At 42.6% G+C, this 12042-nt stretch overlaps 1 protein-coding gene across 5 annotated transcripts in view; it reads left to right on the top strand.

The window, feature by feature from the left end:
* PLD5 (phospholipase D family member 5) overlaps positions 1-12042 on the top strand; it is a 237201-nt gene that overhangs the window by 34645 nt on the left and 190514 nt on the right. Inside the window, exon 1 of one of the 5 annotated variants that reach the window (XM_084624903.1) lies at positions 6037-6167. The exons of 2 other annotated variants lie outside the window; for them this stretch is intronic. Coding sequence is in view for 1 of the 3 variants with exons in the window: in XM_084624901.1 (XP_084481027.1) it covers positions 10993-10995 (3 nt within the window). In the remaining 2 variants the exon portion in view is untranslated. Of the gene's footprint in view, positions 1-6036; positions 6168-10708; positions 10996-12042 lie in introns of those variants that run through there. 2 more of the 5 variants (XM_084624901.1, XM_084624902.1) reach the window with 2 other exon arrangements.

Genomic DNA, 12042 nt, shown 5'->3' with positions numbered 1-12042 from the left:
GCCAATACCATCAAATTGTGTCCACAGTACCCCAAATTCGAGCCGGCAACGTCGATTTAAGCGCTAATCCACTTGTCAGGGGTGGAGTAAGGAAATCGATTTTAAGAGCCCTTTAAGTCGAAATAAAGGGCTTCATTGTGTGGACGGGTGCAGGTTTACATCGATTTAACGCTGCTAAATTCGACCTAAAGTCCTAGTGTAGACCAGGGCTTTGTGTTTGTTTGTTTATACAGTGTCTCGTACTGTGGGACTTTAGTCCTTGTTTGGGGTCCTTTAGGCTTTACCGCCATATAAATAATAATTGTATTGCAGCACATATGTTCCTTTGTTCTCAAGTCTCTTGACTCTACATGCTTTTAAATAGCATAAGTGGTTCTTTATTAATAGGTTGTAATACTCTGGTACAACTACTGTAGTATATTTTCAAGTAAGCATTTATATCCAATCATATGCTTACAGTGTTTGGTAAATGTAGTCCTTTGGTATGAACTAATTTTCTGACCCTTCCTCCCCCATAAAAGTGGGGTGTGCTGTTCCATGGCAAAAAGTATTCTGTAACAGCATAAAACCCTGTTTGACACATTCTGTAAACCAGAAGCAACATGACACATTTAAACAATGTTTGTACCAAAAAAAAAAAAAAGTTATCCTTCTTTGTAACTTGTACACCAAATTTCAGATGCTGTGTTTGAAACTGAGTGGGATATGCAGTTTTAAAAATCTTAAGGAGCTTTGTTGTTCATTTTTGAGTTTGTAGATTAAGGCTTCATATAAAAATGACCAGGAACTATAGCTTGGAAGATGAATAACTGCTCCCCCCACACCCTGCTGGCTTTTCAAGTCCCACCTGCTTTGAGCTGACCTGGTGACCTAGTGCTAGGGTTCAGTATCGTGATACCTGTCTTGCTCTCTGCATCTGCAGGGTTTTGGAGTGCTGCAGAGTACGCAACGGTAGCCCTTGTATGTGAGGGAAAGTTCACATCAGAACATCCAAGAATGCTTTTGATGGGTGCACTTCTTTTTCAGACAGCTAGTTCTGTATCCAGTCAGAAACTCCTCCCAGTAGGAGCAATTGCAGAAGCAGGTAAAGCAGGGACTGCTGCACTGGGGGATGTAAAATGGGGCCCAGCTGAGGCCACTCCTTTTCCCAACACCCCAGGAGCCAGAACTGTTCAGAGGAGAAACACCCCCACCCCTCTAGGGGCGCTAGGACCCAGATGGTGCCTCCCCTCCCCCTGCCAATGTGGCCTTGGGGAAAAACTACAGAGAAGAGCCAGGCTGAGACTTCAGCCTGTAGGGGCAGAAGCAGCCAAAGCAGGGACCTCTGGGCATCAGAACCGTCTACGGTTCTGGCTGGACTGTCTCTGCCCTGTGCTGATTGGCTGTTTCCTTGCACCTCTGCCCCCAGTCTCTTCATTTTAACTTCACTCCACACCTGCCCCTCTTACCTTTTCCCCCGTCCTTTCCTCTTCATATCCTTTCCTCTTTTTCCCCATTTAGCTGATCCCCTCATAACTAAACCTACCCCCGAAAAAAATCTATATAAATATGGCACTAACATGAGGTTTCCTGCTGTCACACTGTTTGGCCGTAAACTCTTTGGGGTAGGGACTGTCTGTGTCTATGTACAGTACAGCGCCTAGTGCCATGCGAACCGGTTCTTGGTTGGCCCTTAGGTATTACCTGTATGAGTTGAGCATGTTTTTAGCCCATTCAGAGTAGCTTGGTCAACATTTTCCAATAAGCTATGTGCTGAAAAAGCCACTAGGTTGGTAAAAATGGATTTTTATCTAAGGGCAGATATAAAAGAATGGCAGGTCTAACTAGTTAGTAGACTGGGGACTCAGTTACCATGCTCTTGCATTCTACTTACAGAATTGTAAGCTGTTCATTTTGGACAGTGTGTTTGCTATACAGACATAGTAGATTATCCCCCATAGTTATACATTTTGGCTTAATATGACAGATGCCCAAAGGACAGTGTTACGTGAATGTGGAGAAAACCAGGGAAACTGTATCATTAATACAAAGAGAGAGAGAGAGGGTGAAACTGTAATTTCAAATAACCATTTCAGCTCCACAGTGGAATACTAGCTAAAAAATCCCTTTGGGTCAGGAAATTAAATAGCCACTCTATATCTTAACATTTAATATTTGGCATCTATACTGTACTTTGAAGATGTAAAGCACAATACTGAAGATTATCTGCTGTAATCCCCACAATACCCTTATGAAATAAGTAAGTATTTGTATATTCCTTTGTTGTTGATTATTTTAAACAGATTAGGAAACTAAGAGCAAGAATATAGAGCAAGTTAGAGGGAGAGCTGAGATTAGAATTCAGGGTTCTCTAGCTCTGGTTCCTAGGGAACTAGACCATGCTATATCCCAGTATGTTTTGGTGGTTTATTTGTGTGTATCTAGGGAGTGCGCTAGAGTCCCCTACTCAGATCAGGGTCCCTTGCTGCTAGGCACTGTAGAAATGCAGAGACAGTTCCTGCCCTGAAGAGTTCACAGTCTAAATAGACAAGACAGATGAAGGGCAGGAGGGGAAACAGAGGCACAGAATGGTGAAACATCTTGCTCAAGGTTACGCAGTAGGTCAGTAGCTTAGCTGGGAACTGAAACAGCTCTGCTGACTCCCAGGCCAGTGCATTAAGCCACTGTATTTCCATTTTTGGCCTGTCTTCTGATATGCTGAGTGTCTGTGAGAGGAGAACAGCTTGACGCCACCATAGAACTGAAAATACTCTTGTAGTTTAAACAAAGAATGATGCTCATCAGAGTAACTAAATAGGTCTAAAGTCTGGTATGCTTAATCCCACCATTGTATTTCATGGAGTTAATCCAGAAAGGGTATTTACAGTATATATAATCATTTTGGCAATGTCCCCTCAGTTCACGGCACCATGGTTGTAGCTTTTAATCTTTTTTTTCTCACAGTGAGAATTTTCACCAATGTGTTCTGCCTTAATCTTGTCTAGAAATTTTCTAGCAGGAATTTGTTCCCAGAAGATGCATGATCTCAACTGATGATGTTCTCTTAAATTGGCAAGAGACAATGGCAGCTGCAACATTCTTTTTTGCAAATTATTTTCTTACCTCTGTGAGAAATAAGATTTCAGACCAGGAATAAAAACATTTCCTTTCCTTTTACTGTATATTTTGAGTGTCCCCTAAAGCAGCAACAAATGTGCTTTCTGTTTTTGCTAATTATTCATTTGCACTGAGATCCTGTGGCCATGTCTCATTCACATATATGTTCCTCATTCATGTTGCTGTTTAATAAGGATTTTGTGTTGAATCCAATCAGATCTATTCCTTCTACACCTGCTGAGAATCCATAAATGAAAATGTCTTGGTCATAATTTAATTTTTTGTCATTTCAAGCTTCTAGTGATAGCCGTAAAATATTTAATCACACATACAGAGAAGGCTAGTGTTTCTCTTTTCGTTTCCTCCCCCAGATTCACCTTCAGTTCAGTTTTCTCTGGTTTTGTTTTTCAAAAGCCTCCTCTCTGTCCAGACCATCCCATTTTACAAAATAGATTAAAATGTATTCTCAAAAGAGGACTGAGTCAGCTGCAGCTTGTCCAATATGGTGTGCAGAGAGTCCAGTAAAGCTTTTTAAGTTGGCTAATGCCAACAGGCTGAGGAGACTCATGTGGGGAGATGTCATATGACACTGGTGTCAGAAACCATGATGGGGATGGTCAGGTCTAGTGGTCAGAACTGGACTCAGGAGTCCAGAGTGGAGTTGGAGTGTGGTTGGAGTTAGAGCAAGGTTGGAGCAGGACTAGGAACAGCGTGGGAACAAGAGCAAGGCTGGAGCAGGCTAAGGTTTGGGGAATCTGTTGGCACTATCAGGAAGGAGAGAGTTCCAAGCCCTGAAGTGACATTGAGCAGGCTGTGCTGCTATTCCTTCTGTGAGGTTTATATACCTGCCCTGAGAGCAACCAGTACAGTCCCTGGCTTATGGGTTACCTGGAGATTAGCACAGGAGTGTCTCATTACCTTACAATCAGTATCTTCCTCTTCTGATGCTCTGCTTGTCATGAAGAAAACAATTTTGTCTCCTTTATATTTGCTTTCAGGCATTTTTCACTGCAACGGTGGTGACAAGTTTAGTGTCAGGCAGTAAAGGGCCTGACTTGCAGTTACTGGCCTCAAGAAAGAGAAGTTTACTTATTCAAAGGTTTGAGTCCCTTTGAACAGTAGTGGTCAATCTGTGGGACGTGACCAAGGAGAAGGGTATAAGAGGGACCTCCGTGGGTTGCACCCCACTGTCTGAGAGAGCATCAAACTTATGGAATATAGAAGGTCACAATTGGTCACAAACAACTGTGACCCAATTGCACTAAAGTTTGAGGGAAACATAGCTGTTGGCACTACTGTCAGGCTCTACCTCCAAATTCTTCTGTATTGGATTTCTTCAAACACAGCAAAAATATTGCAAAGGTTGAATCTAGAAACAATTATTTTGTCACAAAACTGTTAAAGGATTTAGAGCGATACAACAAAATTTAGCCCCTGACTAAACTGAAAAAACAAATCCATTTTCTACAGGTTTGTGTAACTCCTACTAAGGCCATGTCTACACTTACAAAATTAAGTCGACCTAACTTACACCAGCATACAGCCATTGCAGTAATTACATCATTTGTGCGTATCTACACTTTCACCAGGAACACTTGTATTGATTGTGCTGTCAGTGTGGGGCATTGTGGGACGGCTTATGAAAGCCAGTAACAATCAATGTCAGCAACACAGTGTCACACTGACACTGTGTTAAGCTAAATACATTGGCATTGGCTCTACGCCACTCATGGAGATGGAGTTATTAAGTCAGTGTACATCGGCGGGAGCGAAATATAAGTGTAGCCACTTCCATAATTAGATTGATGTAAGCTGCCTTGCGTTGACCTAACTCTGTAGTGTAGACCAGACCTATCACAAATGTGGGTCTGTCTCCCATTTGTGGTTAAACCATAGTTAGCAGTTTTGAGCCTGCTACTGCTTCCAGGTTAGAGGTTCTACTTGCAGAGTGCCATACATCACCATGGCAGGTGTGACCTTGATGCTTTGTGTACAGACAGAAACCAATAGGGCCCCATTAACATGGGGAGCATTGGCTATGTATTTGTTAGAGGTGTAAAAAGCACCATTATCTGGAGTCCTTCCCCCAGCACCCAAGAGGCATTAAGTTTTGCACAGGCATAATGCTTCCCTCCACAATGGTTGGATGCTGAATTTTACTCTTTATTCATAATTTAATCCTTTTTATGAAGTGAATCCATTTACCTAGTCAGGTTTATGCTTCTCTGCAGGCCAAGGGCCAAATCCTCTGCTATGTAAATGGGTGAAACTCCTTTGAAGCCAATGGAGCCGATCCCATTACCACGAGCAGAGAATTTAGATCAGAAAGGGTACCTACAGTTTGGACCATCTCCTGGGACTTATTTGAGACACTTCTAAATCACTGGATGATTAAATCATTAATGAACTTGAGCTATATTCTCAGTGGTGCTGAACCAGTGATTAGTTCATTAAGCTACTTGTTATCCTATCCAATATTAAACACCTCAACAGTAGCTTTCAGCAACACTGCAATGAATGTGGCTATTAACATAGTACGGTAAATGTCTATGGTAGTCCAGTGCAATTATGCCATACATGCTGCACGTGAAGACAAAACTGAGTTAGTTTCACATGGCTGATGTTATTAGATGGAGGACCAAAGCAGTAGTAATAGGTGCTGGGAATTTTTTTCCCCCTTTTTACTGTATTTGTACATATTGTGACAAGCCAGACAGGACAGCTGTAAAAGAGTGGTCCTGTTAGGTTCAGGTGTGTCAGCCCTAGAATGGTAAAAGCCCTTTTCCCCCAAGAGCTGAAAAGAGGTTACCTCAGGTCAACTAGGGACACCTGAGTGCAATTAAGCATTGATGGTGACCTTTAAACCCTCCCTCCCCCTCCCCCCACCCTTCTGGTGAAGAGAGACAAGCTGTAGCAGAGCTAGTGGCAGCAGGGAGAAAAGATGTTGCCTGGTTGGAAGGCTGCTCTCCTCCCTACAGGGGAAGCAACCAAGCCAGCTGGCTGTTTGGGGAAGGACTGGCACCCCAGAGCCACCATAAGAAGGCAACACCCCAGAGAGGGGACAGTGAAAGGTATTCCCTTTTTCTGTTATGATAATTTGTTTATTTGGTTTGGCTGAAGAGTGCTCCTGGTGCCTATCCTGAGGCCCACCTTGTAAAATAGTGAAAAATAAAACCCAAGTGAGGAATAAAAACTCTCCAGAATGGGACTGATTTTCTCCAGGCCCACACTGCCAGAGGAAGAAATGCTGAGCCCAGTCAGGGGAATGAGGTGCCTTCCCCAATATATTAAATGCTTTATAAGTTTTCTTAATAAAGAAGATTATCGAACAAAAAACAGGTTATTATAGCAAGTACTGCTTTGGAAAACATGCAGAGAATAGCATGTTTTGTGGTTCTTTCCTGTGCTTTACCTTGGCTGAATAAACTTATTTCAAGTATTTGTTACAGCTAATCATATACTGTTACTTTTTATATTTACAGCGCTGCTAAAGTTAAGAGTTGAGCCCTTGCAATGATATAACCCCCCCTAGTGGTGAAAAATAGCTTTCATCTGTTTTGTTTTGTTTTTTTTAATCTGGCAAAAACAGCCTGAAAGAAAGCAGGGTGGGAGAGAATACAACAAAGGTTGTGCTGCATGATATTGATTTTTATCCCTTATTTTGCTATTCTGAATATAGATCTACTGACAGCCTTTAGGAATAATAGCTACTGGAGGAAGAACAAGTCTGCTATAGACATTTTTCTTTGCAACAAAACAAGGCTTCTTAGCTGGTGTAGTAATACTTTGATTACATCTGTGTATTTTTTGCTCCCAGTCCTTCTCCCACTGATTTCAGTGGTAATGTGCCAATGTATTTCTGTTTCTGCAGGATCGGGCTCTTTGTGTATGGCTTATTTACAGACTTATGTTGAATTATTTTTTAATAGAAAAGACATTTTGACGTAAAATGATGAAATTTGAAGGGCCAGATGCTGCCCTTGTACATAGCAATAAAGGGCATGCAGGTTCTCTACTCAGGGAAGCTCTGCACTGGCCTGACCATTTGTCAGCCTCATCTGTCTGGAGCAGGAGTGGGAGTAGAGTGGCTTCTCAAAGGGCTTGTTTACACTTGTAATGCTACAGTGGCATAGCCACACTGGTGTGGTGTTTCAGCGTAGACACTACCTACACTGAAGGGAAGGGTTTCATCCTGTCTCCATTTTGGAGCTCTCACCTGGCTGTGATATTTGGGGATGCCTCGGATATTTAAGGATCTCTGTGCACATGGTGCTAAGGAGATTCTACCTATGTTATGTTCGTGTGGGTGGGGTCTAGTTGTTCTACCAGCCCCCAAAGAGAAGACTCCTGGACTTTTAACTGTGTTAAGCAGCTGATGAACAAAAGCTCTCTCCAAGCTGCAGAGTTCAGTGGGGCAGAATTAAAGGCATTTTTTTTTTTTTGCCATGTAAATATTTAACATAGCGTTAGGCTTGGCTGATGGTATGTCATTCCTCCTACAGAATGCTGGGTTGAGCAAAACTCAAACTACTTTATTACAAGGTGTACAAAGGGTCAGACTTGAAACACCAGTGGTGGGTTGTTCACGAGAGGCAATGGCGCTGGAACATGCCCTCAAACTACCCAGGCAAGTTTAAATGGGCTGCACTGAAACCCTCTCATGATTTTTTTCTTTATTGGCGTACGTGCATTATAATCCTTCCAGACTATACATCTACACAAGCAAAGAAATAAACACTTGCTTAAAAACCATTCACAACTTAGGTCCCCAAAAGACTTATGTGGGTGCCATGCACTGTTCTGCATAAAATTTGACCGGTTTAGACTATTTTGATCCGCATCACATCAATAGTTTTATCTCCTGTTCTGTGCAAAAGGAAAAAAACTTACCTAGAAACTTCTTGAAAATTTGATATTTTTTCAGGGCTTATAACTCTGGAACATGTGGCTCAAATTTGGCTCACTAAACCTACTCAACACCCTTGCTAGTCATAGCAAATTTCAAGAAAATCCATTGCAGTGTGCAGGTTTCAGAGAACACTTAGAAGTGTTGCCCTTTTAGGAAGGATGATGGGATGACAGCAGCAAAGGGCTCCTCTTCACATCCAGCTGCAGTATAGCAGGCTCTGAAAGGTGTGAAGTGTACTCCTGGGCGAATTCTGTGCCACTGATGCACACAGAATTCATGGCCCTCTCAGATTACTTTCCCCACAGAAAAATGACTTTCTGACAGGGACGCTTCAAGAGCAGTCACGTACCACTTCATAGCTGAACAGGTACATTGCTTCAGGCACTCGGAGCAGCTGGCGGAGAGGTAAATCACTGCAGGGCTGGGGACACTCCAGCCAGTGGCTCCTACCCTGAGCCGGGATCAGCTGCTAGTCCCAGCTGGGCTGGAGCAGGAGAGGACAGGACTTCCTCTTCCCCTACAAGAAGTGGCTAGGGCTGTGTCAGAACCACCCCAGAAACCTTCTCTGCTTCCTGCCCCCATGGCTCTTCAGCTGCAAGGGTGGGATCACTGTATGGGGAGCTGCTCCCCCATTGGCCCAACCCCTGTGTAGCCAGATCTCCCATACCCACACACCCTGACCAAGCCTCACCCCATACATCTAGAACCCCCCTAGCCCTCCAGACCCAATCCCAACCCCATTGAACCTCAACCTCTGCATCTGGACCCGTTGCCTCAGGACTCTCCCCCTACACCACCCTGAACCCCCACATCCAGACCCCCATTCCACTTTCCCCCAATGAGCTGCACCCAGAACCTCACCGCCCCATGCCCCCAGCACCCAGACCCCTCCGCTGAGCCCAAACTACTTTCACCTGTAAGCCCCTGCAGAGTCCCATTGCCCCTATACCTGGAACCCCCCCCAACAAGCCTCTGTGCATCCAGATCTCCCCACACCTAGATCCCCTCCCCCCACTGAGCTGCCTGCACCCAGATTGTCCCAAACAGAATCCTCTCCCCCCACACCTGGGGATCTCTCCCATAGTGAGCCCCTCCATACTTGGATCCTTCCTGGTGGAGAAGGGTAGGGCCCGGGCTCCAGAGTGTTTCTGGGGCAGACCCAGGCCCTGTGCTGTGTCAGGGTCAGGGGCAGCCGCACCATTGACTCAGAGTCCCGAAGAGGGGGAGGCGGGGAGGCTGCAGGGTGATTTCCCACCTTCGTACAGCCAGTGGCCTGTGCTCCTCACTGTCATGCTGGAGCCTCTGCATTGTACCTACATACACAAAGTCTGAATTTGGTTGGTTATCTTTTAGCAAGAAGTTATAATTCTTTTTTCTCTTCATTAATCATTTTATTGTTAAAGAAATGTGTTAGGCTGTTTATAAACACAGAGGAAAACATAATTTCTGCCCCAAAGAGCAAAATACAAATCATTTAAATGTGTGTTTGATCCATAACTCAGTAAAATTTCCTGTGAACCAGTAAATCCGATCCCCACCCTGCTACACAAAGCCATGTTTTTGGCCACTCCATCTGGCACTAGGAGCTATCTAATGACTGAAGGGGATGATGTGATGAAACTTATTACTTAGCTTTTGTGCTGAATCTGAAAGAAAGAGGAGCATATGACCCCTAAGGTGTTCAGGTGCCATGGATAAAATTCGAGCTATAGAGAGAGATGTAATAAATAAAATGTAAAGGGCCATATGATACCATGGGTTTAACCACCACTAGCTGAGATCAGAGGACTTGGGAAAACTCTGTAAGATTCCCCTCACAGAGTTTCCACTCAATACCTCCCTCAGAGGGAACCAACAGAGCCCAGAAATGGATGGGGAAAAGAAGTTCCAAGCCCATGAATTCTGGGTTACTTTGTTTAGAAGGCCTGACTCTCCATGCAGTTCCTTGGACAGCACCTCCCACTGGCATCTGGTTTTGTAAGAAGCCATGCTGACACTGGATACCTCTGCCAGACCTTTGTCATATTCCCCTTCTGTGAGGAGTACACAGCTCATGATTTCTGTTTTTTCTGGTGCGGAGCAGCTGCTTAGCTCCACACCATTCTATCTGAATTCGGGCACTTAAGTGATCCACAGTGTCACAACCCTGCACAGATGTTTCCCTGAGGCTTCTGTTGCTTTCAAGGAAGAAACAGTCCATGGAGATGGCACTGTCCCGTGTCAGCTCTGTTCAGGGCTTTCCCCATCATAGTATTCTTCAGGGCAGAAGTGGGAACTTGGGGCTAAAGTTCTTTGGAAATTGTGATGTTTTCCTTTTTACCAATAGTTTATTGCTGTCTAAGGTTTCTATGGTGCTTTATCATCCTGACCTTTTCATTCAGAGAAATGTCTATTTAAATTAATGCTGTAGTAAAAGATGATGGTCTCATGCTTGTCTTAAGTGGGCATTTGTCTAGATCAAAAAAACATCATGCTATTTGGCACAGTTAGGAGCCTTGGCTTAGGAGAGGTCCATGTTTGGAATAACAGGGTGTTGCAAGTCAGGATTCAGGTACCTTGGCAGAGCTGTGTGTGTAATCTGGCATAGTGCCTGTCTGCACTATGCCTAGCTCTAGCTAGCGCTAAAGTTCCTTTTGTGAACAATTTATGAATCCCATTTTGTAAGAGAAGAGGAAGAAAGAGGGAGCCCAAGATTTAATTATCATTTAGCAGCTATAAAAACAATGTAGTAGAGGCACAAATAGTTTTTGAACCATGCCATGTGAAAATTCTGAGACTTCTTGTTGCAAACCTCCCTGTTGTTGCTTGGATTGGCTGATTTCCAAAGCATCAAGGCTAGCAATTGAGGGACTGAAATGTAATCGGTGGTGATACATTTTTACCACATAAAACATTCTCTGCCTCCAAAGTCTCGGTGTCTCTAGTAAGCAGTGCATCAGCAACAGCTCCTTGCTGCTGGACTTCAGAGGAAAAAAAATTGGATCAGAATGGTAAGAAGCTCTTCAGTTTTCACCAGATCTAGATTATTACTTTTGAAAAGAATGTTTAGAAGCTGATGGTGAAAATAGTAGAGAGTAGTGTTAAAACCAAACAGCAAGTGACTAGGATACAGTGGCACTATCAATATTTTGCTGGAAGAGATCAACAAAGCAAGTTGGTGACAAATATCTTTGGCACTGAATATGTTGTGTAGCTTAAATAAAATCTTTTAAAATGGTGAATACGACTGACTAAAATTTTATATAGAATGACTGCTGCTGGTTTCAATACAGAAGGATAGGTGTATGATCTTTTAATATAATTTTGTATTAGTGTAATCACTGAAATTTTTAAATGTACAAATATAAATAATGTATACTTACCATATATACAATACATGAATCTATGTTTTCCCTCAGTTTTTAGTGAAAAAGAGAGAGATGCTTATATTCATGTATATTGACCTCTACTAGTTCAAAATCATATATACTTTTTTTCCTGATTTTTGAATTTGTGTAGCCCAATTATGTTCAGCATGCTTCTGTACTTTAGGTGTTAGACTGGAAAAAATAATGGTGAAAAACTTTTTGGTCAGTTTTTATCCTCTTTAAAAATTAAGTATTCTAAATTAATCAAAGAAAGCAAAGTAGACTATAAAATACATCTGCAATAATTACTACAAACCGCTAACAATGCCTTTTAATACTTTAAAAAATCGTTGAAAATTTCATTTAAATGTTTTTATTTACAAATTACTAGGTACTTAAACAATTACAAGGTGTGGGGGAGAAAAAGGAATGTCTTGCAAGCATTTACTGTATGCATTGTAGATAATAATCATTGTCAAGATAAAGCTTTCTTGTTGAAATATGCACCAAACCCAATCTCCTGTGTGGGAACTCAGCCACTCATTTAAGTGCATATCAGAGAAAAGGAATAAATTGATAATGAGATTACAGAACATTAGGGAGAAAAGAAAACACATGTCTAAATAAACCTTGAGAGGAAAGCACTAAAATATGCTTATTTGACCCTTAGCTGATAGGTGGAAAATTATT

The sequence above is a fragment of the Lepidochelys olivacea genome (genome assembly GCF_965140295.1).
Source record: "Lepidochelys olivacea isolate rLepOli2 genome assembly, chromosome: 3".
Classification (NCBI taxonomy): domain Eukaryota; kingdom Metazoa; phylum Chordata; order Testudines; family Cheloniidae; genus Lepidochelys; species Lepidochelys olivacea.
The sequence above is the reverse complement of the archived record's forward strand: the minus strand, read 5'-3'. Positions and strand labels throughout refer to the sequence as shown.